Source organism: Microtus ochrogaster, unplaced genomic scaffold, assembly GCF_000317375.1.
Source record: "Microtus ochrogaster isolate Prairie Vole_2 unplaced genomic scaffold, MicOch1.0 UNK9, whole genome shotgun sequence".
NCBI classification, from domain to species: Eukaryota; Metazoa; Chordata; class Mammalia; order Rodentia; family Cricetidae; genus Microtus; species Microtus ochrogaster.
In genome coordinates this window covers 7,868,846-7,895,603 of record NW_004949107.1, presented here as the reverse complement: position 1 = coordinate 7,895,603, position 26,758 = coordinate 7,868,846, and the positions used below count along the sequence as shown (strand labels likewise).

The 26,758-nt window shown below is 40.7% G+C and overlaps 1 protein-coding gene across 1 annotated transcript in view; it reads right to left on the bottom strand.

Moving 5' to 3' along the window:
• Wdpcp (WD repeat containing planar cell polarity effector) overlaps positions 1-26,758 on the bottom strand; it is a 288,056-nt gene that overhangs the window by 107,046 nt on the left and 154,252 nt on the right. The window contains exons 8-10 of the mRNA XM_013353497.2: positions 25,630-25,763; positions 22,063-22,254; positions 3,062-3,671 (exon numbers count right to left, since the gene is read on the bottom strand). Coding sequence (XP_013208951.2) covers positions 3,062-3,671; positions 22,063-22,254; positions 25,630-25,763 — 936 coding nt within the window. The remainder of the gene's footprint in view (positions 1-3,061; positions 3,672-22,062; positions 22,255-25,629; positions 25,764-26,758) is intronic.

The following is a 26,758-nucleotide window of genomic DNA, read 5'->3' as shown; positions in this document are numbered from 1 at the left end:
GTTCTCTTTTTTTTTTTTTTAAAAAAATGCTGGTTGGAATCTACTATTTCAAGTAATCTACTCCTCCCATGAAAGAAAATTTGATATAAATATTAATTTCATAATACATTAAAAATGGGACACAAAGCTTCAAAAAATCCTTAGATACTGCACATCTAAGAGCTAAACTGGAAGACTGCAGTTTCCCTGTCCTGGAGACTTAAATAAAAATACAATTTAAAAGATAAATGTCAGTTGCAGAAGTTATCACCTTTCTATCTGAAAGCTTGACTTCTATTGGATAACTCTATTCCAAGAGACCTTCTTGGGAAAGAGGTGACAGCCAACTCATTGCCTAATTGATTTAGGAACAGTGCCCGGGGAGACAGTCCAATTAAGTTTACAGGCTGGCAATTAGCAGGAAGCCCTCTAAATCCCTACACTGAGAGCCTGTTTACTTTAGGAAGAAGGCAAATGCGCTAGAGACAGGAAGACAAAACTGTGCTTTTTACAAAGCTGTTGTGAGGATGCCCACAAGGAAGAGAGAGAGGATGCTAGGTATAAATGGACAGACAGCAGTCTCTTTGACAGCAGCTGAGCAATTTAAAGGGAGGGGGCAGAGAAGGGAAAGAAAAGGTAGGAGAAAGAGAGAGAGGCTGTGTATGTTTTAACAGCCATGGAAAACATCAAACATCCACTTTAATTAGTGCTGTATATGGAGACATACAACTGCTAAAAAGTACCTGGGCAAAGTCTAACTGGATTATCTTATAATAACAGAGATTCCAAACATTTTTGAACAATTTTACCATTATGAGCCATCAATGGCATTTTCACTATTAGAAGGAACATGGGCATCCTTATACACACTCTCTGCCTCAGGTTAATCAGGCCATTTTCTCCAGACATATCTTACGTTCACTTTGGAGGCAAACAGCAGTGTGAAAACAGAGAAGGCAACTGCAGCTTGACAAACACCATGATGTCTCTAAAATATAACTCTGCACCCACAGCAAAACCTCTAAGGTTTTCAAATTTCCTATTTTTCCCAAGTACACAATGTATGTTAATTTAAAAATGTTTTTGTAAACCTAAGTCCCTCAGAGAATGTTATACAAAACCATGTTAAGCAGTTCTTGTTCTTTCAATACATACCTGGTAATAGAAAACTCAGAATGGTATTTCACTTTAAGGTTCCCCAGTGGAACCTTAAAAAGCTAAATTACTTTAAAAAGCTATATATATTAAAACCTTAAAGGCCATATCACTTTATTATAATATATAATAGACACTAAGAAAGCTCTTTAGATATTTCATCTAAAATGAAAAAAACAAACAAAAACAAAACCACAAAGTTACACAAATATCTTTAACAGATTTTAATTAAGTATCTGATTTAGTTTCTTTCTAAACATTTGCTCTACACAATTTCAATATGGGCAGCAACAGACACAGAAAATCTAAAAGAATTTTTGTAGAAAAGTGTTATATTCTATAACACAGTTTTTCATGATGAATTCAATTAATTTTTAAATTCTGATCTACCTATTTCTTAGGAAATATTTTAGACAATTATTTCAGAAAAATTAGAAGTGAAAGTTCAATTTTGTCAAATGCTTTTTCAGCATCCAATGAAACGATCATATGGTTTTTTTCTTTCAGTTTATTTACATGATGGATTACATTGATAGATTTTCATATGTTGAACCAGCCCTGCATCTCTGAGATGATGCCTACTTGATCATAATGGATAATTTTTCTAATGTGTTCTTGGATTCGGTTTGCCAGTATTTTGTTGAGGATTTTTGGTTCGATGTTCATGAGTGAGATTGGCCTGTAATTCTCTTTCTTGGTTGAGTCTTTGTGTGGTTTTGGTATCAGAGTAACTGTAGCTTCATAAAAGGAATTTGGTAATGACTCTTCTGTTTCTATATTGTGAAATACATTAAGGAGTATAGGTATTAGGTCTTCTTGGAAGTTCTGGTAGAGTTCCGCATTGAAACCTTCTGGTCCTGGGCTTTTTTTAGTAGGGAGGTTTTTGATAACAGCTTCTAATTCTTCGCGACTAACAGGTCTATTTAGATTGTTCACCTGGTCCTGGTTTAACTTTGGTATATGGTATTTATCTAAAAAAGTGTCCATTTCTTTTACATTTTCCAGTTTTGTGGCATATAGGCTTTTGTAGTAAGATCTAATGATTCTCTGAATTTCCTCTGTGTCTGTGATTATGTCCCCCTTTTCATTTCTGATCTTATTAATTTGCATATTCTCTCTCTGCCGTTTGATTGGTTTGGATAGGGGTTTATCAATCTTGTTGATTTTCTCCAGGAACCAGCTTTTTGTTTCATTGATTCTTTGGATTGTTTTCTGTGTTTCTATTTTGTTGATTTCAGCCCTCAGTTTGATTATTTCCAGTCTTCTACTCCTCCTAGGTGAGTGTGCTTCTTTTTTTTCTAAAGCTTTCAGGTGGGCTGTTAAGTCTCCAATGTGTGCTTTCTCTGTTTTCTTTAAGTGGGCACTTAGTGCTATGAACTTTCCTCTTAGGACTGCTTTCATAGTGTCCCATAAGTTTGAGTATGTTGTTTCTTTATTTTCATTGAATTCAAGGAAGACTTTTTAAAAAAATATTTATATATATTTGTGTGTAAGCACATGCACTTACTTCAGTTTAGGGGTACCATGTGTATGCAGTGCTTGGGAAGGCCAGAAGATGGCATCAGGTTCCCTGAAATTGGAGTACAGGTAGTTGTGAGCTACCACATAGGTACTAGGAACTAACCCAGGTCCTCTGAAATAATAGTAGACACTCTTAACCCTTAAGTTATCCCTCCAGCTCTGAAGATTCAAACTTCTAAACCATCAATATGGACAATTAACACAATTCCCAAAGTCTTCATTTTATTCACTATTCCTTCACTAGTTAGAAAAGCACCCACAAGCATTTTCAAGGAATCTATAAGCAATCACTGAAAAGTAGAGATACTATGGGATGACAAACAGAAAACCTTCCATCTGAAGACTTGCTTGATGCCTTGGCTATGTCACCAACATAAACAAGGTACTTACAGTCTAGTTGACTTACCTAGCTTAAACAACAGCACACCCACAGGTCCTCTGTTGAATCTGAGGAAGAGGAGATCACAGATTTCTCCTCTTTCAGGCTTCTGGGAAACAAGAGGAGGAGCTATCCACTGCATTTGAACAAGACTGCTTGAAACATCAAAGAATTTGTTGAACTGCAGAGTCTCCCTGGGTAGGCGATCTTCAGCCAAGAGCTGGATATTAATGGGGGCTAGAGCAATGTCAAAAATTTGCAGCTCCCCTTGGCTGCTGCCAACTAGCAGGATGGCACCACTTGGGTGGCAGCTTACTAATGAAGGCAAGAGTTCAGCCTGGGCCAAAAGGGTTGCTCCACGGTGAGCTTCGTAGAGGATTAATGAAGAGTCTTCACAGCCCACAACCAGTTTGTCTTCAGTAGGATTCCTGCAGCAGCTGATGGCCTTCGATCTTAATGGTATTCTGGTAACTGACACGCAGTGGAGTTTGTTCCGGACACATTCATAGATACAGCTGTCAGCCATGGGCTCCTTGTCTACACCAATGGAGCACTCCACCGTCAACACCTGATAAGGTTGTTTGGCGCCAAAGCTAACATCCAGAGGATTCCATTCCGTGCGAACAGAACTCAGAACCTGTAAGAAATGTGTTAAGCACATTAAGAAAGACCTTGGTCTTGCTTCAGCTGTCATGCACAGGGTAGCTTTTTAATCCAGAACCCACTAAAGACCAACAACTGCATCTTAGACACCAGCAACAGCAGTAAACGAGTACACAGGGCACGTAAATATTTCCACAGAGCTTCAGCATCTGAAACTAAAATTTAACAGTCTTAAATAGATTTGAAAATCACTTAAAGTTGCACATGTTTCATATAAAAACTAGCAAAGTGGAATTTTATTAAAACAATCAGACTAGCAGAATATATTTAGAAGTTAGAAAACTTTGAGGGGACTTTGAATGATTAGGTAATAATCTCCTTTCCACACACCACCCTTAACATTTTTGAAATTATCAATAAATGATTGCCTGTGTTGACGAAGGAAAAAAGCTTTCACGCTAAATCAAGTCTTACAAAATGATTTTGCTATCATAAAAACAAAAAATATGACACATTGCTATTTAAACAAGTTCTCAATAGAAAGAAATAATGTAACATGCTAGCTTTAGATGAGATAGGAAGCTAAAAATTAATAAATGATATATGTTAAAACTTGTGAAAAACAATTTAAAAGCATCTTTAGTGTAGAAAAGAAAAATATTTGACCTGCGCACAGAAACACCAAAGCAGGAAAAAAGAAAACAGGCTATTTGCTTATTCATGTGAAAATGGGGGGGAAGTAAAGAATGGGGTTAAACACTTTGCCCGAAAAGTAAACCACCACGATGTAGAAATATGAGATAACATTTTTATAAGACTTTTCAACTGTACACCTGCAGTGTACATTGTGTGAGTAACTTGTCTCATGCTGTCTAAACTCGCTGAGATGCAGCCTTAGGAAGCGGGGCTGAACACTTGCTTTTAGTCTCAAGGCGTCCTCCAAGGTCCCTTGTCTGAGGAGAGGCTACCCTCCCCAAGTCAGCTCTGACAGGGATGGGGGAGGACTGCCAACTGTCCAAGAGTAAAGACACTGGGTTCCCGAGAGCAGCTACCAGGTGGCCATCTCCAAGGGAGGCCACTATTGTTTACTCCATGGTGTAACAAGGCCTGCCGTGGGGAGGGAAAACTGCAAACTCCACCACAGCCAGGTCAGCCATGGAGACAAAGCTCACTGCTCTCCACTGGATATTCTGTGCACTGACGGTCTGATGATCTCTCTGGCTCACTATTTATCCCTTTACTCTAGTTTAGTATACAGTTAATAGTCACTCATTGAAAACTGAACCTGTTATACTCTCCAGACTACACAGAACACCACACACACACACACACACACACACACACACACACACACGACATGAAGATTCTGATTGTATTTGGCTGTGATCTGTCTCTGGGTTAGCAGTATGTCACCAAAGTAATTTTCTTATATGTGAAACTGAAGTAATGGAGATATTATTAGTGCAACTCATCTAACCATTTTAACAGCTCCTTCTGAGTCACACTGTTTCCAAAAGGCACACTTGGCAGTGTCATGGAATGCTGGGCTGGAAAGGGGAATGCATACTGACATTGGCTCTGTGTCTTTGCTCTTGAACTGTGCACGTGTGGGCATACACACTGTGGAGGATGCTGGGTACCCTCCTCAATATTCTCTATTTCTGGAGATAGGGTCTCTCACTGAATCTGGAATTCTCCAATTCACCATGAAACTCAGGGACCCTCCTGTCTCTGCTTCCCAGCACTGGGACCACAGGTGCACACCACACCCAGGTTTTGACGTGGGCGAGCATAGAGACCTGACCTTAGGCCTCCAAACCGTGTGCCAGGCACTTAGCAACTGAACTCTGTCTCCAGCTCTTCATGGTGTTTTAAGAATTAATCTAACACCTCAGTACCAATTCAATCTTTAAGCTGCATGGCTTTAATTTCATTTTTCTGTTCAAATCTCTCAAGGGCAACAAACTGACTAATGATTTACATTTTACCCCTGGCCTAGAACACAAAATACTGTAATAGGTCACACCAAACTCCTTCCTTGCCTTGTGCCCTTTGTGTTCCCATTTTCATTCGGTTAGTAAATATTTTAGTAAGCTATGTTCTAGACACTGGAAACAGCAGGAGAAAAACCGTCCTCTCCTACTGGCTGCTGGTGGTGCACACCTTTAGTTCTAGCATGCAGGAGGTGAAGGCAGGCGGATCTCTGTGAGTCTGAGGTCAGCCTGGTCTACAGAGTGAGTTCCAGGACACTGTGGGCTGTTACACAGAGAAACTGTCTCGAAAAACCAAGAAAGACCTCTCCCAGAGACTCATGTTTTGAGCAATCAGTCTCTACTTTGTAAGGCTATTTTGCAGGCAGGAGACTTTCTGGGGTGGGACCTGGCTGGCAGAAGTAAGTCACAGGGGTAGGCCTTTCAGGATGCTGCCTGGTATTTTCTACTTCCTACCTGCCACGCGTGGACAGCAGCTCTCACTGCTGGAGCTCTCACGGCTGGCCCCACAGACAGGGCTACTCCACTACTTTGCCATCCCCTTCAGGGTAGGCTAAATTATCTAGAGGGGATCCCAGGTGTCCACGGGATGTTCCCAGCTAGGTCCTTGGACAGCAGAGGAGAGGCTGCCTGAACTGTCCTTGCCCCACTATCACACTGATGATTATCTCGAATATGATTATCACCATAGAATCTTTGTCCGGCGATGGATGGAGATAGAGACAGAGACCCTCATCAGAGCAACGGACTGAGCTCCCAAGGTCCAGTTGAAAGGCAGAAGGAGGGAGAAGATGAGCAAGGAAGTCAGGACCGCGATGGGTTGGTCCACCAACTGAGGCAGTGTGCCTGTTCTAATGGGAGCTCACCAAATCCAGCTGAATAGGGTCTGAATGAGCATGTGATCAGACTGGTCTCTCTGATTGTGGCTGACAATGGGGGCTGACTGAGAAGCCATTGATAAAGGCACTGGGATGTGGGAGTGTCATATATCAATCTGTTGATTTCATTGGTTAAGGAATAAACAAACTGCTTGGCCTCATAGCGTAGAACATAGGTGGGTGGAGTAAACAGAACAGAATGCTGGGAGGAAGAGGAAATGAGGTAAGACGCCTCAGACAGAGACGCCATCCTCCCCTCTCCCAGGCAGATGCGATTGATGAAGCTCCGACCCAGGATGGACGTAGGCTAGAATCTTTCCCGGTAAGACCAGTGTTACACAGTTATTAGAAATGGGTTGATCGGGACATCAGAATTAGCCAGTAAGGGCTAAAGCTAATGGGCCAAGCAGTGTTTAAATGAATACAGTTTGTGTGTTGTTATTTCGGGGCATAAGCTAGAGCTAGCCATGTGGGTGGCCGGGTACTGGGGACACAGCCCCGAAGCTCTTATTACAACAGCACTGGGACTTGTTTTTATGGCATGTTCTGGGTTTTTGGGACCCTAGTCTATATAGATGCACAGCTCCCTAGGCCTGGATGTAGGGGGGGAGGGCCTTGGACTTCCCACAGGGCAGGATTCCTGGCCCTCTCTCAAGCAAGGCTGGAGAGGAAGAAGGGGGTATGGGGGAGTGGGAGGGAATTGGGAGGAGGGAAGGAAGTATAAATAGTTGAATGGAAAAATAAAAATTAAAAAAAGAAAAGTAAATAAAGGAAAAGAGGGAGGAAAAAAAAAGGATGAATTCAAATAAGCCTTTGCTCTAGTAAGCTGTCTGCCCAGGAGAGAGGCCGTGGTTACTGCACCTCATACAATGTGCGGTGTTGGTAGGTATGTGTGTGTGTGTGCATGCCCGGAAGCCTGGTCTCGATGCTGCTGTTTTCTTCCATCTCTCTCAACCTGGAGCTTTCCATTGCAGCTAGACTGACAAGCCAGAGCTCAGGTGCCATTCTCACAGGCACACACCATCATGCTCAGCTTTTACAAGGCATCCAAAGCCATCTCCTCACACTTGTGGGTAAGCACCCTGCCGAGCTACAGCATGGCCCCAAGGCTCCTGATCTTGATGTCTGTCCCCATACTGGCCTTACTTTAAGGCTGCAGAGTTTTTCAGAGGTGGGGCCTGACTGGTGAAATTAGGTGATAGGGATGAGCATCTGAAGTCTGTACCCGCCCACCTCCAGCATGCTGTCTCTACTTCCTGTCTGCTGCCCTGCAAGGAGTCTGCCATACACCCTGTTGCCATAAAGTCTTCAATGTCTTCCCCACCAGAAATATAGAACCCCTGAAATAATGAACCAAGATAAACTTTTTTCATTTAAGTTGTATATGTCAGTTACTTAATCATAGCAATGCAAAATGGCCCAGCCTATTTGTTCCTATTTTCCTCTGTCCTTCTCTCTACATTCCTTCGTTCTGCTTAGAAGGCGGACGCCTACCATAGGAGGCTCTTATAGCCTTCGTTAGGTGAGATGGGTCAGGGGATTCTTTCATTGACCTCAGAGGAGAAAGGAAGAATAAAGAGAGATGAAGAAGCCTAGAGAGATCCACCTGCTTTGGTTGTTTTCTCAACTTGGGAGCTTAAAATACTCAGTACACTGAAGTGTCCTATCGGCATTTCCTACACCCAATCACAAGTCAGTGGTGAAGTGACGGGTAAGAATCAACAACTAAACATACAGACACCCTATATTTGTACTTCCTAAGTACTATGAAGTAATAAGGCAGAGTCGGGGGACTGGGAAGCAGCAAGAGTTGACCTGTCTGATGAAGCTAGCCTGAAAGAAGGCGTGAACCCTGACCCCACACGGGAGAAAAGAACCCCACACTGAGAAGGGCCCTGCATTAGAAATTCTCTGGCCTGATGAGGGAGCAAATATGGCTCCAGAGAAAGGACCAGGGAAGAGAGTATTAGAAACCAGCAGTTGAAGGGCCAACTAAATAATGGGACTAAAAAGTAAGGACTCGGATATTTTGGCTGAACTAAAATTAGAAGCATAAGCAAGCTTTGAGCAAAGGAAGACATAATCTGACTTGCGTGTTATCATCCTGTGATCCATGGAGTCCAAACTGAAACCTGTCCTTCACGTTTTCAGCTGTGTCACTCCACACGTGTCCTGTCTGAAATCCAGTCCTTACTCGGGATCTAAGTCATTCTTACCAATCATGCCTAGCCTTGAACAACCCGTGATGGTCAGTACTGTCGGCTGGAGGTACCCGGGAGAAGAGCCTCGAGCCCGTGTGAGGGCAGTGTTAGCTGTCAAATTGACAGAAAGCGGGCTGAACTGGGAGCAGTGTCTCTGAGATCCTCTGTGAGGGGCTGTCTTGACTGCACTGGTAGGTATGGGAGGACGTGCCCAATGTGGGTGGCACCATTTCCCGGGGCAGGGATCCAGGACTGTATAAACAGGGAGCGGGTGAGCCAAGCACAAGCATAGATGTATTCATTGTTCTCTTTCTCGGATGTGGACATGACGTGTGAGCAGACGTCCCTGGCTCCTGCTGCCCTGACTGTCCACCACGAAGGACTCTGGTGCAGATGTCCGGGCTCCTGCTGCCCTGACTGTCCACCATGATGGACTCTGCTGCAGATGTCCCGGGCTCCTGCTGCCCTGACTGTCCACCATGATGGACTTTGCTTTGAAGTGTGAGCTAAAATCAACACTTTCTCTCTTGAATTGCTTGGTCAGGGTAGTTCAGCACAAGAAGAGCATCTAAGTTGCCTGTGAGAGACTATCCAGACTATATTAATTGGGAAGACTCACAGTAACTGGAATGGTGCTGGTCTATGGGCTGGGGTCCTGAACTAAGCAAAAAGAAGCAGCCTGGGACTCAGCATCCATTGCTCGCTGCAGCCTGCGTGCCAGCACAATCTACCGCTCCCGTCAGAAGTGCTTATCTTATGCTGTGCGGGCTTCTGTTTCAGACATTTAGTCAAAGCCCTCATTTTACCATCAGCTTAAAAAACAGCCATCTTGTGTATTTCACACCGTTCTTCACCTGTGAAGCAGCAGGCAAAAGCTGTGCTAGTGGGAAGCAAGTCCATAATTTTTTTAAAAAAACTATACATTTAAAAAGACTAAAGCAAGCAAAACACTGCAATGGCAGTTAAAAAATAACTCTAGGAAACTTAAAATTGTACAATGGAACCCTTTGGGCATACTGAAAGAAACAGGAGACACTGGAGTTATGAGATATTGAGGGAAATCTGAGCTCACACCAAGACAACCCGAATAGAAGGGCCCCCATCAGATGGTAGTGTAAACTTTTTACGGCCTAATAAGCCTCTCTGCTGACACAATAATTCAAATCAGACCAAATCAAACTGAGTAAGAAAAGGCTTAATGGATGGTGGCCCTCTGGGAAAACACAGGGAGGGAAAAGGAGAACCTGAAAAACCCCCTGTTTGTTCTCTGGTGGGGGGGACAGTTTAAATAGCCCGTGGGAGTGGTCCTGATCCTCTCTAGGGAGGGATCACCATTTGGCGGGCTTTCTCAGAGGTGGAGTGTGACTGTGGCATCTCCCAGGGGAGGGGGCTTGGAATGGAACTTTCTACCAAACATTCCAGACTCCCAGGGGGCTGCGGTGATGCCTGGACCCAAACATTGCAGACTCTTTGGATATAGGAGTGCTAGGGGGCTGGGGCGACACTTCCAACCAAACAGGCAACACAGTCTACAATTTACAAGGAAGACTCAGGGCTCTTGGCTCAGGGTTCCAGGCTTTTTTGTCTCTAAGTGTTTGTGAGACCCCCTCTAAGAGGCCTCAGTCCATGGCCTGCTACTATTGTTGATGATTATTTAAGAGAAGATGTTTTACACAGCATAACTAAAAATGCCACTGGCTTGAGTATAGTTTGATAGTGAAGCACTTGTCTGGAATGAATGAGGACTTGGGTTTTATCCACAGCACTACAAAACCAAAACTACTGTGGATCTCTGCGTCTGCTTCCATCAGCTACTAAATGATGGTTCTATGATGGCACTTAGGGTTATCACTGTAATGGATTAATAAAACTACTGCAGGATTCCTGGCAGCTGCAGCAGCAGAAACGCTGCAGGTCCCTGAGTGACTGCAGCAGGCCATGTGGTGGCAGGCAGTGGGCACGCCACGAGATCATGCTGCAGGTCTCTGTAGACGGATAGGTATGCCATGCAGAGTGAGGTTGGATATTTATTTATTGGGTGATGGAAGGGAAGAGGGAGGAGAAAAGAGCAGAGAGGCAGAAAGAGAAACAGAGACAGAGAAGAGAGAGAGAAGGAAGAGACAGAAGGGGGAAGGGGAGAAGTGAGGAGAGGCAGAAGCTGCCTCTTCGAGAGGGAGAAGGAAAAGGAAGAGACTCAGGCTGCAAGCAGGAAGGAAGATCTGCCTGCCTCTGCCTGCCTCAGTGGGGGGGGGGGAATGGGCGTGGCTTGTCTCTTTAAGAGACAGGACAGACCATTACAGTCACCAATCTAATTACAGGGGAAGGCCAGTTCAGCACCCTCTCTACTTTTGCTTAGGGTCTCAGCTGGAGTCATCTTTGAGATTCCTGGGAATTTCCCTAGCACCAGGTTATTTTGCTAACCCCATAATGGCCCTCCCTATCAAGATATCTCTTTCCTTGCTCTCCCTCTGTGTCCCTTCCCCAACACAACCATCCTGTTCCCTCATGCTTTCCTCCACCCCACCCCACCCCACCCACATTCCCACTTTACTCGAAAGATCTCACCTATCTTGTCCACTCATGCCTCTTTAGGGTTCTCCTTGTTACCTAGTTCCTCAGGGGTTGTGGACTGTAGTCTGGTTACCCTTTGCTTTATGTCTCATATCCACTTGTGAGTGAGTACACACCATGTTCAGGTGGGGAGGGAGGGGGGACTGTGATTAGTATGTAAAATAAAAAACCTTAAATTTAAAAACTTTAAATAGAAAAAGTAAAACTAAATCCTATACAAAGTAACTTTCCAATTTATCTCATCTGCTTCCTTTCTATCTCCTAAGTCTATGTCATTTCCATTTCTTACATAGCTTTTGCTTTGTGATTGACTGAGACTGTCAATTATATCTTATTTTTATATGTATATATCCTATTATGTAAAAATACATAAAATTAAAGATTCTGTAATGGAATTCTTCCACAGATCAAGATAGAAAAAAAAAACTCCAAAATATACAATAAAAATAAAACAAAAAAAACCACACAAAAATTTAAAGATAAAACAAAAACAACACATAAAATACATTTTGGTTTAAAAGTATAGTATTGTGTTACTTTTCTTTCAAGGTTTATTTTTCTCTCTAAATTTTGTCTGTTGGTGGGGGGGGGGCTATGTACATGTGTGTAGCTGAAGTCACAGGCAGGTCTGTGAGCCACTCAACACACAGGGGCTGGGAACTGAACTCCAGCCTTTTGCAAGAGCAGCACCAGCATTTAACAACTGAGCTGGCTCTCCAACCCTGGACCATGCTGCCCTTCATACACATCTTAATCACTTCACTGCTCCAAAAATGACACCGCGAGTCTATACTCTAGAGATAAGAACAATGACTGTCAAAGAGATAGGATATTGCTGACCTAGGGCCCAAAGACTCCCAGCCTAGTGGACACAAGGTCATCGGTTTTCCTTCCCTGTGATCAGAGGCTGGAGGAGGATGCGAGTGCTGAGCTGTTCTAAGGCCACTGCACAAGTGTGGGACAAGGACTCTCGTTAGAGGATTCTCCTTAAAGATGCTTCATTCTTAGATCAGCTGCTGTGCTCCAATAAGAGTGGACTCAGGAAATGCAAACAGTCAACTAGCTTTAAAATGAACCAAAGAAAACTGCCTCCTCTGAACAAAAATTCACACAAACTAAACATAAGTGAATGCTGTCCGTTCCCCACTAGTTCTTCCATGGTGCTGGCGTCTAGACAGGACTATGGAAAGAACAGGTGGGGCTGGGTTATAGCTCTCAGAATGATCTGTTAGCGTGGATAACCAAAATACCTGTATTTTAAAGTAGTTTATATGCTTGGCTTTAGGATTGAACCTGATTCTGTCTAACGATCATGGTCAACACTGTGGAGGAAATGTAGCAGCTGGGCACCAGCTCTTGTTTTGGCAAAGGAAGCCCTGAGGTCCTGGGCAAGTTCACTGCTTAGAACTCTATAGTTTTCTCTTATGAAAAGGAAGGATTTATTCACATATGTTGTCGGATTGTAGTAAGAATTAACATTAGCAACAAACATGCAAGGAACAGAAGCACCCTCAATAGACACATTTACTGCTAGTCCTGAAAAGAAAACCCCAAATCATTTGGCAAGGTCTGTAGCTAATAGAAAACATGAAAGGCACTGATCACTAAATATAATCCGTATTTCTTACTTAGGATTTACGTTGATACTTAGCTAAGTGCCAAATGTAACACATGGAGAAAAAGTTTAAATACAGAAAAGATGCGGTTTAGAAGGTAATACCAAGTGGGTTTTATCTTATTATGAGATTTATCATTGTACTTGGTATATGACAATGGTCAATAAACATTATGACTGTATAAAGTTTAAATGAGACAAAATTATTGATGGATGAAAAAGAAACGATTCAAAATTTGATAAGTCAGCCAAGGCAATGCAGAGTCCCTGCTTTAACATGAAGACAAGGAGGAGCTCAACAAGGAGGAACAGGAAGAAACCAGATCCAAACTATCAGCCCACCCAGACGTCAGAGGCAGCCAAGGAGGGGGTACTTTCATTCCTAAAGATGGGTGATCATGGCTCAGTGTTTGTGTACATACATGTGTGTATGCATGTGAGTGTAAAAATAAAACTGTGTAGTAAAAAATAAATACATAAATGAATGCTAAAAATGTAAAAATGCAAAATTTCAGACTAAGAAACAGCAGAACAATCAGATGGGGTTCTAAAACTTCCTAAAGAGAATTGTTTTAGCCAAGTTTAGATCCGGCAACTTTCAGGTTAAACTAGCTCACGGTTTCATTATGGTCAACCTTCATTTTCATTCTTTTAAAAGAAAAAAAAACTAATTTTGTCAGGGAATGGTGGCACACACCTATAACCCTGGACTTTTGAGGTAAAGGCAGAAAGGTCAGTTGAAGGTCACTCCTCAGCCACGAGGCAAGTTTCTAAGGTTCTGAAGCCACTGACTCAAAAACTACATAGAACCCATGCAGGAACAGTACAAGGAGAGAAAGCCCCACCAGTCAATATGACTGATGGCCATTCCTGAAAGGTATGCTCAAATCTAGAAAGAACAAAAAGCAGAAAAGAAATCATAGTGAGTTAGAGACTGGCTCAAACCTTCAAGTTTCATGTTTCAACTAGAGAGGGAACCTCTCCTGAATCTTTTAGAAGTCACCCAATATGCAAATCAGGAGAATTATTTAAAGAGAGGCCTTTCCTGGCACTGAAGCCTTCACCAGTAGGTAAACAGGTTACTTAAAAGATTATGCAGCAGCCAGAGTTCTTAGCTTATCACTAGGATTTATTCTGAAATCTACATTCTCTATATCACTTTGCAGAATTTTTAGGAACAGAAGATAAAAAGTACATTTTATTTTTACTTCTTTTTATGAAACATTCAACACACACATAAAAGTGGAGAGAAAAATATGTGAAAAACAGCTTTAGGAAATACTATCTTTTTGCCTCAATTTTAAAAATAAGATATCACATATAAGTTGAAGCCTGCCAGGCCCCATTTCCTTCTATCCCACCCCAGAGGCAACATTATTATAAGTGTGGTATTTATCCTTATGTATATTATTATAATCAATCTAGAGAAACCTTATAGAACATGTAGAATTATTCTGTTTTATAAGTTTGTATAAATGTTATTAAACTATCTTATACTATAATTTCATTTTTGCTCAATTTATTCTTTTGAAATTTAAAAAAATAAGAGATATAGTTTAGTCTTCTATATAATATTCCACCCTCTGAATGAACCACAAAATGTTTTTATTTGCCTATTGGTAGAGATTTAAGCTGGCGTGTGTGTATGTGTGTGTGTGTGTGTGTGTGTGTGTGTGTGTGTGTGTGTGTGTGTGTGTGTGTTTTACAGGGAGGGAACATAGGGTATCCCATTTGCTTAGCAAGCAGTCTACCACTGAGTTATAGTTACAACCCATTATTTAAATTTTTAGACAGGGTGTCATTCAGTTGTTCAGCATGCATTGAACTTGTGGTCTCCTGTCTCACTCACTAGAGTAGTTAGAATTATAGACAACACCACTAAGCCTGGATCACTCCCTCCCCACTTTCTCTGCAGGAGAGAGAACACAGAAAACTTTATTCTCACAAGAAAGCAAGCATACTTACATCATCTTATTATATAACAAAATATAATACAGACTGTTCATTAGTTAGAGTTTCTACTGCTGTGACAAACACCAAGACCAAAGCGGCTTAGGGAGGAAAAGGGTTACATCTCAAAGCTTATGAGTCTATCATCCAGGAAAATCAGGGCGGATACCCGGAGGCATGACCTGATGCCGAGGCCATGAGGAGTGCCGCTTCCTGGCTTGCCAGCCTGCTTTCTCACACACCCTAGGGCCACATGCCCACAATAAACTGGGCCCTCCCATATCAGTCACTAACTAAGAAAATGCCCTACAGACTTGCAGGCTAATCTTATGAAAGCTTTTTCTCAATTAAGAGTCTCTCTTCCAAAACATGTCCATGTTCGTGGCAAGTTGACAAACCCAGCCAGCACACAGACTGAAGGAGGAACATGTCCCTTGTTCATACTGGCTGTTGGCTATAATACTGAGGCAACCAACTGACATTATTCAGTGAAAATACCTCAAACATGATGAAAAATATCAACTAGTTTTAGCATTTAATTCATCTATTACATATTTAAACAAAATTTTGTTCTCATATGTAGCATGTTGAATTAAGATGTTTCTAGTTCCTTCTTACTATTGAAAGCAACACTGCTATGAATTCTCTCTGCACGTGGGCTCCTTGTATACACAGACAGGTTTTCCTTACTGTCAGAAATTCACCTTTAATTGTTTTAGTTGTTGCTATGTTGTTCTTTATCACAGTCTAACTTCCTCTTCGATAAGAAGTGAATGAGAGGTCCCTATTGTGCTACATACTCAATCAAATATATCAACTGAAAAAAAAAAACAAACAAGAAAAGTAACATTTGGGCCAATAAGACAAGCCCGATAACCTGAGTTTGACCCCAATTTTTCCTCTGAACTCAACAAACACTGTGGCATATACATGTTTATGCCACACAAGTGCACATGTGCGCACACACACACTGATAAATAAAAGTAAAAAAAGAACTTTTAAAATAAATAATAGCATTTGGTTTTAATAGGTGTATTCCCTATCTTTAACATTTCCAATTAATTCTGACATTTGTATAGAGGATAAACATATAAATACCATAAATCATAAAAAAATTAGAAAGGTAAGCATATCTAAAGGAAGAATGAACATTCTTGCACCCATCCTCTTCAGCATGTGTAAGTTAGAACCTTATTTGTTTGCATTAATATCATAATAGTCAACACAATATTTCAAAAATTTACTTTATGAAATAGGCATAGTTAATGAACAGAATAGAGGAACATGGACTTCTGACAAAGAGCAGAAGCAAACCAATGAAGAAAGCAGTCTTTTCAATCAGCAGTTCCCAACAGCTACACATGCAAACAACAAACAAACAAAACCAAAAACATAAGTCTAAACACAAACACTTAGCACAAAATTCAGGCTCTAATTAGAAGTTTTAGCCTGACCATAAACTACTAGCCCTGTTTTCAGATCAGCAGCAGGGGTGCCTTAATTCTTCAGTTTCTTTACATTCCCACTCACAGTAGAAGATTCTTTTAGATGGCAAAGCCAAAGACCCATGGACAACTAGATGTGGATTTTAAAAAGAGAATTATATGCAACAAATATATTACATAATTTAGACTATTTTAAGATGATAGGAGAGAAATAAGCAAAACAGAGGGAAAAACTGAATGTCCTCAATAATTAAAACACTAGTGGGGATGTTAGGATGAGCATCCTGACAAGGTGGGCATGGTGTGCTATGGGGCACAGTAAACAAGAAATTAGACAAGGTAGGCATGTGTGTGATATGGGGCATAATAAAAAAGAAATTATGGAATCCAATGCATTCCTCGCATCCCTGTGAATTAAGAGTTTTGGTACAGAATATAGAAAATATAGTAGTACTATGTAGAAGAATTAAAATTAGGGACTCTATAGTGTTGAGCTAGAAGTATCAATATAAACATACTATGAATATGTATACAAATATACATATCGCTACTGAAGAAATCTAGAAACAATAACCAATCCCCAAACAACAAGCCAATGTCCCTAATATCTTGACTTAGAGTCAAAATTATCATTTTTCCATTTAAAAGAAAAAACCCTATCACCAAGAGCTGGTGGGGCACACCTTTGGTCTCAGCACTCAGGAGGCAAAGGCAGGCAGATCTCTGAGTTCAAGGCCAGCCTGGTATATAAGGTGAGTTCCAGGACAATGTACAAGATGGACATGAACCACTGACACACCAGACAGCTGGGATCACAACAACAGAGAGCAATCTGAAGAAGTTTTAGTGGCCAAAAATGAGGTAACCTAAGCTTCTAAAAGATACAGCTACAATTTATTAACATATCAAAGAGAACATTTGAATATATGTATTAATAATGCTATTTTAAAATTAAAATCACCACCTTCATTACAGATTAGTTTATTATTTTGACAAATGGTAAGAAAGAGACATTTTAATTCAGCTTACTATATAAAGCTGAGAGACATGACATTTATAAAAGTCCAAATAATAAATGAAAATAATTTAAAAAGAAAATTACCATTTTATAACATTAATGAATGGATGCACCTTGAAACTGAGCATCAATAGTTGCTATCACCAAAAACCAGAAACAGAGCAAACAAGCCTGAAGGGTGAGCCTCTGTTAAAGGCCAACTGCTCGTGAGAGTCTCACCAGAGTACTGACCTGCAGACCAGCAGAAGACACAAAAACATGTAAAAGGTTGCCATGCAGATACAAACAGGTCCAGTCCCCAGACGCTGCAGCTGCAACAGATACATTTTAAGGGAAGAATGGGGCTGATGGGGACCTGTAGACTAAGACACACACTGAAATGCTTTCAATGGATATTATGCTGTTTTCTGGGGACGTTCAGAGAGGTGGTAAAACCTGTGTAAGCAAACAAGAAAGTGTGAAGTTCACCGCAATGGTGACAGAGGGAACGGAGCGGCGGTTAAGGCTGGGACAGCACAGAGAGGTGCTTCCCAGTGCTGCACAGATCTAGGTCTCCAGCTGGCCGCTGGGTCAAAGGGTGCTTTGCTCATAAAGGCACATTAATCTATGCATCTGCTTTGTGTGGCTTGCTTCATATGCATTATATTTTGTAATAAATACATACTAAGCCAGCACTAAAAAGAATACAACCATTGCATTCTCTGAAACAGAGTATATGCCTCATTTAGCTAAAAGCTAACACAGATGTACTTACTGTCAATGGTGTTCATATTGTGGCTTTTCAGTTGAAAATATCTGTAAATTTTTTGGATTCCTTTGCCAAATTGTAGTATATTAATAGTGGGACACAAGCACTTTCCCATCAGTCACTGCTCTTTAAAACTTGCCACCAAAATTATGCTTCATTCGGTGGCGGTGCACACCGCCAGAGGCAAGGCAATCGGAAGCTCAAGAATAGCCTGGGCCACATGAGTCCTTGTTTCAAACAAACAGCAAGAAACAAACACAAACAACAAAACCTCTCATAGGAAAAGCATAGGCCTGTGAGGTTAATCTACCAGGTCTGACACATTCTGTGACCGCCGTGACTATGGGGGCACGCTCAGGTGGTCTCTCCACAGACCGTGATGCTAGCACCACAGGTAGAAAGAAGTCTCAAAGTCACGCAGCTAAAAAGCTAAGACAGCCGTGCAAATATAAAAAGGAAGAGTAAGTTGTCATGAGGTGCTGGTCAAAGCGAACGTATACAGTAGACCAAAATGGCAAAAACTTTTCAAAATAAAGTAGGAGTAAAAAACGTAAATGGCGATGTTACCATGTAACACATGATAACCCACATATAAACTGCTAAAATGAATTACATAGGTATGTGCAGACTTGCGTATGCGCACAGGTGCCTATGTGTGGGTATGTCTGGGGAGGTGGGAGGGCTGTGCTGTGTGTGGTTCCTCAGGAGGCATCCATCTTGCTCTTTTGCTGGGGTCTCTAGCCAATGGTGTTTGCCAGAGGCTGGGCTGGCCAGTCAGAGAGCCTCAGGGTCCTGCTGTCCCCAACCCCCCAGCACGTACATACCATCTGGCTTCTTACCTGACCCTGTGGATCAAACTTGGGTCCCTATGCTGAACAGCAACTGAGTAGTCTCCCAAGCCCCTTCAACAGGGGCCTAATGGATTTACTGATAAAAGTTCCTTTTTCTATACTATTAGCCCCCATTTCCCTTAGACTACAGAACTCACTGCTCCACGCTTCTAGTTAAGATACACACTATTTGTTTAGAACGCCGTGGTATGAAATTGGGCCAGGCATTTTCAAATATCCATAAAATAAAATTTAAAATGTTTTCCCTCAGAAAGACAGATAATTTGGTCACAGAGAGTTGATTTCTGTTTCCTTTGTTTTCTTTTCTTATTTTTTTAACAGCTTGGTAAGCCAATTTTCTACTTAGACTCCACTGCTAAAACTCTCGTTTGCTTCAGTATGTGGGCTTTATCCTTTCCATGGTCTGTTATGCAAAAAAGACGGCTTCGGGGGTTTTTGTTTTTGTTTTTTAAGTTTGCTGTAAAGCGGTGGGTCTCATCTTGGATGAACATGAGATCACCTAGGGAACCTGAAGCAGATTACTGATGCCCCCTCCTGACCGGAGATTCTGATGGAAGGAGTGTGGCAGCCCAGTCTCAGAAGCTCTGCAGGCGGCTGTGATGCACTACCAGGCTAGGAACACTCTTCTAGGATTCTGACACTGTCCAGATAAAAGCTTATTATCTGGGGGGAGGGGACTAGATGGGAATGTTTTTATAATTCTAAAGTTTAACAGGTTCAAAGATTATTCAATTTCTTCTCTAGGAAGATCTCCCCTTTTGGTTCTAATTTCAGTGCTTAAAAGCATATTGACTTATGATTCTGATGATGTGTTTAAAAAGATTGATGTTGCTACAGAAAAGGAAACTACTTTCAGCCACTAGTGGCTTTAGCTTATAACATGCCAAAATGTTCCTGTTAAAGATTAAGTCTTAAAAAAAAAATAAATAAATAAAAAAAATTAAGTCTTCACACGAAAAAGTAAACCAGGTATTTCCCCCTAAAAACATTGATTTACCTTTTACATAGTGAAATTCACAAAAGTTCCTGGAAAAAAATTATAAATATTTTGAATAGTTGAATTTTGATAGCGCAACTGAAAGGGACAAAAGCCCTTGCCGAAAAAAATGAATTGCATGCAATAGAATCTCAGAAGTGAAAGAGAGTGGACTTGGGATGCGGAAGAGGGCTTGCTTATCTAGTGACAGAGGCTCTGGGATAAATCCCGGGTAACACAAAAAGTGATACTCACATTCCATACATATATTCATAAAAATCGATCAGATGTTTCCATAAAGTGGACACTTTCATAAAAACTATGAAAGCAACTCAACAAAACAGAATTGCATCCCCCACAAAGAGACTTAAGCAACTCTTTAAAGACGGAATCATAACATCAAAATCTAGCTTATGTAATTTCCTTTGATACTGTTTCAGGGGGGAGAAAAGGCTAGCAAAGTCATTCCAGTGTTAATAAAGGCTTGAAGTTAAATCTAGAATAGCTAATAAAAGCAAATGAAACTGGGTGCCCACCTCGTCTTTGAGCACACTGTAAAGCCTTTTCATAATCTTCTCACTATCTGGGTGGAATCAACCACTCGGCGCGTTGGCTCCCACCATAGCTTACATGTACTCCACCTATAGCAAACTGACACTCCCATGTACCTCAACGTTTTCATAATTGTCTCTCACTGGTTAAAAAAATAACCAAGGTCCTTGAAGGCAAAATAGTTTCTTATTCCTACCATCTAGGACGAAACACAGTGCTCAGCAAGGTCATGCTCAAAGCTGCTGGCTACTTCAGGCCGAAACATCGTTACTACAGGAAATGGGGAATAATGAGTCGGTGGGTAAATTCAAAAACAATGCTGGGAAGGCAGGTCGAGATCATTTTGGGTCAGGCTGAGCTTGGGTTCATCATATACTAAAGACTTAAGTGAAGTGACCAAAGCAGTTCCCATACCTGCACACTTTAGAGCCACCAGGGGCCTGGGGAGAACTTACTATCTTAAAAATAAGAAAACTAAGGCCAGTTAGACTGGGTGATCTACCCAAACCAGAACACAGAACTGGGAACATTTACTGCAGAAGAACTGGGGAAGTCCAGTTATTAAAGAACACGTACATATCAGAAATAAGAGACTAGGACCCTTCAATATTCAAAGGCAGCCTAAAGCTGGACCTGATAGCACATGCCTTCAAACTCAACAACCAAGAGGCTAAGGCAGGAGGATGAGGAGTTTTAGGCTATGTAACAAAGCCCAGTCTCCAAAATAAACAAAACTCAAAAGACTGCAAATTTATGGAGGTGAGGAAGAGAGCGCACAGACCGGCTCCTCGCCTCCCACACACTTGAGAAATACTTCTTCAAGTCTGAAGGTTTAGAGGAAACCCTGGCATAGACTTGCTCCACCAGTTAAAACTAAAACTAAGAAGGAGAGAACTCTTTTTAACTATAAAAAAGAATGCCAAAAGTTTCTCTTTACACAGGTACAAACTAAACACACACACAGGTTCATCCATGTGGATAAGTAAGTGACCACAGCCCTGCTGGGAACAGACAGCAGGAGGATGCCCATGTGACCACAGGTGCTGTGCTTTCTGGGGCTCCCATCAGCAGTCAGGCCCTGGAGAGAACGCTGCACTGAAGTCCTCCTTGCCCCACTGGTGATATGCCATCACATGGGCTTACACAAAACGGACCTTGGACTGGTGCTTGCTAAGGTAGCTGGTAGCATGGCTTTTCCAGGTATGAAATCCTCAACAACAAACAGGACTGGTGATACTGACCACAGTGATCATGAGTTTGCTGTGTACGTGTTGCTATACAGAATACACTCTTTTCACTAGTTTAACTCTACTTTTCAAATAAGGAACCTGCAGCACCTAGAGGCTGGTAACTCACTTAAGCAGACAGCGAGGCAGGGGCAGAAGCAGCATGTGAACCCAGAAGCCTGTGCCCTCAGTCACTTCACCGTCTCAGCCAGTCTGGAATTGTCTGCTTATGCTCCAGCTACGCTACATTTTAGGATCTCATTTGATATTCAATTTCCTTTTGAATATTTGAAAATATAAATTACAGGCTTAAAATGTATTCACACATATTTCAGAATAGGAAAACCAGTAATACTATTTTATTTGCACTTCATTAAAATGGATGCATTTGTTTTAGATTTACCTGCAGTCCTCCTTGAGTAAAACCCAGGAGCAGGAGATTCGCTCTGTCCTTCTCAGAAGAGATTGGAGTCCAAGGCCAAGCGCCATCACTGGCCAGCGGCCACCAGCAAACAACTACATCCTCAGAGGAATTGATAGCTAAGCGACGCTCTAGTGTCCTGTGAGCTGGGCCAGGTATGTCATAATAGGAAACCTAATGGTTAACAGACAAAAAAACATATGAAAACATTTATTTTAAAGGATGAAAAATCATCTGAGTATTTCCAAAAAATCAAAGCATCTGTAAATGTAAAAAACACAAGTAAATATGCATCTTCCACGTGTGCTTATGACAGTGTCAGGATTTACCAAATTCCTTTGACACATATATAAAAAAGACATATGTTCAAAATTTTCCCAATTTTTAGCAGAGGAAAGAAAAAAAAAAGAAATGTGAGTTAGGGAGGAACTAGATGTAACAATTCCAATCAATACAAAATGTGCAGTCATGGTTGCTTGACAGCATCGACCTGCACAGAGGGTTCAGGACCAGCTCTATGAAATGACAGGTGTGGCGCTGCCGACCAAGAGTGTCTCGCGACTATCTAAGACATAATACGGTGACAATGGCTGACAACAATAAAAGGGAGAAACAACTCGAGGCAAATATCTCTTAAAAGAATATATTAGACGTATACACACATATTCTGCATAAAAGGGATAAGCCATAGCATCATACGTGAAAGTTTATGCAGCTTCTGAGAATTACACTTCTCTTTCTTAGGAAGGATTTGCCGAATTTATTATTCAAACTATGTTATTTTGGAACATGGTTATTTGAAAACATAAGCACGGCACCATCTGGGTGACACATGCCAAGGAAATATAGATTGCACCGTATTTCTGCTTAAGGAATTAATGGAAGGTTGATAGCTTGGAAGGAAAAAAAAACTATCTTGCCATTGCTGGTCAGCAATAATCGAACCACTTTCTGGGGATTAAGCGCATGGCTAAGCCTACTGGACCAGACACTAGCAAAGGGCAGGGGGTCTTCTTATCAGAGAAATGCTTCTGGAGCCAGTCTCACTACATGACAGATTGCTTTCATATTCCTGTCTGCAAGGCAACAAAGGATGGCAGTAATGCGATAATGCCAGAGTGCAATGGGTGTTAAGAACCCGTTGCATTTATGTATTGTATTTAGTAAATAATCAGGCTCATCCAAATTGTGATCTCACCACTCAACCAAGGCCATTAAAATCAAGGTTAATGCTTTAATAATCCTCTGCTATTTTTTTTCCAACGTGGTCAAAAGGAACTCTTTTCTATTTGCATGGCCATAATATTATTGACCTCTTCATCCTCTGAATACACATCAAAAGGAACCAAAATCAAAGTAATTACCAGTGTTGTTCTCTCCTAGTAAACATTTAACTCCTTGCGCTGTCCCTCAACTGTTAAACTGAACTGGATTTTTAAAATGTGGACAGGAAAGCTTGTTAAAGGTCAACATTTCCGGATATTTATCCTGAAATTCTTCTGGGCAAAATTATTTCAGTGTGAAATAATTAAATTATGGCATAACTGGACAGAAAACCAGAATTATAAATACTCGATGTTAAGTCCTTGTTCTAAAATTCAAATGGACACAGATGCATTTATACTTTAAGTAGAAATAGTTAAGTTTTTATGAAATTATTATAACTTCCTTTTTATTTGAGAGAAATACTATAATCACTAAATATTTAAAGACACATGTACATCATATTCAGGTATCCAGCTTGCCATGTAGGCATGCTATAAATTTCTAGATGATAAAGTAGTTAAAAAGAAGTGATTTGCAGATTCAGTTTTCGCACAATGCAGAGCAGTTGTTGTTTGAGATTTTATATTTCCTGTGGATTTTAATGGCTTTGGTTTTCTGTACTGACACTCAAAAGAGCAGGAAACATGGATAAGTTTCTTAAACTTCCAGTTGATAAATGGTGGCATTCACTATTTTCAAACATTACATGTTTCAAACACTGAAGTAAGAAAGGAAACCCATGGTCTTTCCAGAAGGGAACATATTCCTCTATTGTGTAGCAATGATGTGAAGTGCCAAAAGTCTTCCAAGTCCAAAGGCAGAAATAATGTACTAATTCCCCTACTGAAGCAATATAGGGCCAAAGAGTAGGCCTGTTTTTACATTTCTTCTTATGCTGCTGACACCCTTGCAGTTCTCTTTAGTCTCGTTAGCTACCATCTTTTAGTCCAGAAGACGTCACTCAGTTACCCTACCACACCTGAAACAAAAGGAGCTCGTCATACAGGACTTTACATAATAAGGTTAATAACACTATAAATGGCATTAGCTAAGAAATAATGATATATTTTTAAAAACCAACATTAGGAAAAAACATTTTAAAATCAATCTAGTTTAACCACTTTGGATGAAAGCAATGCTGTAATAACATTAAAGGGAAACTTTTATTTTTTTGACTGACTAAATATAATACATGAATATCATAAATTGCCAAGTAGAGAAAATCATTATCATGCAAATTTTATAGAAGCTCTACAAATCTGGCATACAAGCGAGATCATATTTTATTATCACAATGAAAAACTGATTTCAGGTAACTTTTTCCATGTTAAAAAGTAAGTTAAATTCTGTCTTATAAAAATAGATGTTTCTTTTAAACAAATTATATCTTTATTAAACTCTTTCTTATAAGAATAGATGCTTCTTTTAAACAAATTATATCTTTCTTTTGCCATTACTCCAATCATCATAAATAACAATTCCAAAGTGCAGAAAGTTAGGTACAAAAAACCAGCTTCTAAGCACACACACCAATTACAAGCCGCAGGGCTTTTGTGCCTCTTTATAGACACTTGAGGAGAACATATATGTGCATCACTTTAAAGACAGCTGTATATCAGCTCTGTTCCCACTGAACAGTGAACTGTCTCAAATCCACGTCACAGAGGCTGGATCAATCTTGCAAACACAAGTCATTGCTGAAAAGATGCCTTGAACTGAAACAGCCTGGAAAATGTATTAGATGCTCAGCCTTGCAGAGAGCACGCCTTCCCAGCATTAAAATGTAAGGGGGAAAATTTAAGCACATCATTTAAAATAAAAATCTTGCCTTAACAGATGTAAAGTCCATGATATGGGGAAACAAATTACCTGGAGTTAGCAGAGGGAGAAAAACTAGCACTCTGAAAGAAATTTCTTTTTGTATTTCCTCTAGTTAAAGTTGGGGTGGGATGTGAGGGTCTTCCCACAACTTATTATATTTTCTATTAATCTTTGAAAGACCCTTCTTCCTTCTTTCCTTTCTTAGACTGAAAACCAGAGTAGCTATATGGATATTTACTGGAACGTGAAAATGGAATACATACTAACATCAGCATGAAAGCCAGCTTTGCCCTCCATAAGCTCAAATACGCCACCCTTAGGCCTACACCACAGGAAAGGTACAAGGCAGACTCAGGCTTCCTGGAATCCACAAACGTTCAAGAGTAAAAACCATAACATTAACTCCTGCAGAGCTCTTGTGTGCCTTAATGACTACATGACTACATACATTGAAATTTCTACCTTATAATCCAAGGCTGAGAGTTTTTCCAGTCTCTTATTTACATCAAGAGAATCCATCTTCTTTGTAAACTGAATAAAACATAGTTTGTTTTGTGCCAAAAATGATAAGATGATGAAACTGTCTGTAAGAAGAGCTAAAACAGGGATTTAATGATCCCAAGTTAGACCAAAGTTATAACAAGTTAATACATTTCCACTGAAATATCATTAAAAGATACTGTCGGAAAATAAATATTAATTGAAGTTGCTAACATCTCCCAAATCCATTTTGAACGATGTTAAAGATAGTAGACATAAACAGTAACCAGCAATACAATGATACGGCTTGGGTATTTTCTGCTCTCTTTCAGTGACTCTTTCCATGAAACCCAACATTTGAAGACCACCACCAAAGGAAGTATTTGGGACCCAGAGCTCAAAACAGGTAAGAGGCTGGGCATGGTGGCACATATCTTTAACTCCATCCCTTGGAAGACAGAGACAGGCAAAGTGTGAGGCCAGCCAGGGCTACATAGTAAGAGTCTCAAAAAAAGACATAAAAAAGATTAAAGAGACTTTATTTGTGTTTATGTACTATTTCTACATTCATATATTCATATAAGTCATTTGAAAATAAGTAAATTGATACTGATCAGTATTCTCTATGGAGTTCTTTTTTTTTTTTAATTTTTCATCTATGGCCTGGTGGTGGTGGCACATGCCCTTAATCCCAGAACTAGGGAGGTAGAGGCAGGTGAATTTGAAGCCAGCCTGGTCTACAGAGTGAATCCCAGGACAGCCAGGACCACACAGAGAAACCATGATTTGAAAAACCACACACAACCAAGTTATCTGTAATTCTTCTTTTGAGGACTTACAAACTGGGTGAAAAAAAGTATGTTCTGCCCAAGCATGTATTACATAAATAATGTTCAATAATGAAGATCAGCAAAAAATACTTCTACAGCTTTATTTCTAAAGAATGTAAGTAGGAGCCGGACGGTGGTGGCGCACACCTTTAATCCCAGCACTTTAATCGGGAGGCAAGGCAGGCGGATCTCTGGGAGTTCGAGGCCAGCCTGGTCTACAAGAGCTAGTTCCAGGACAGGAACCAAAGCTACAGAGAAACCCTGTCTCGAAAAACCAAAAA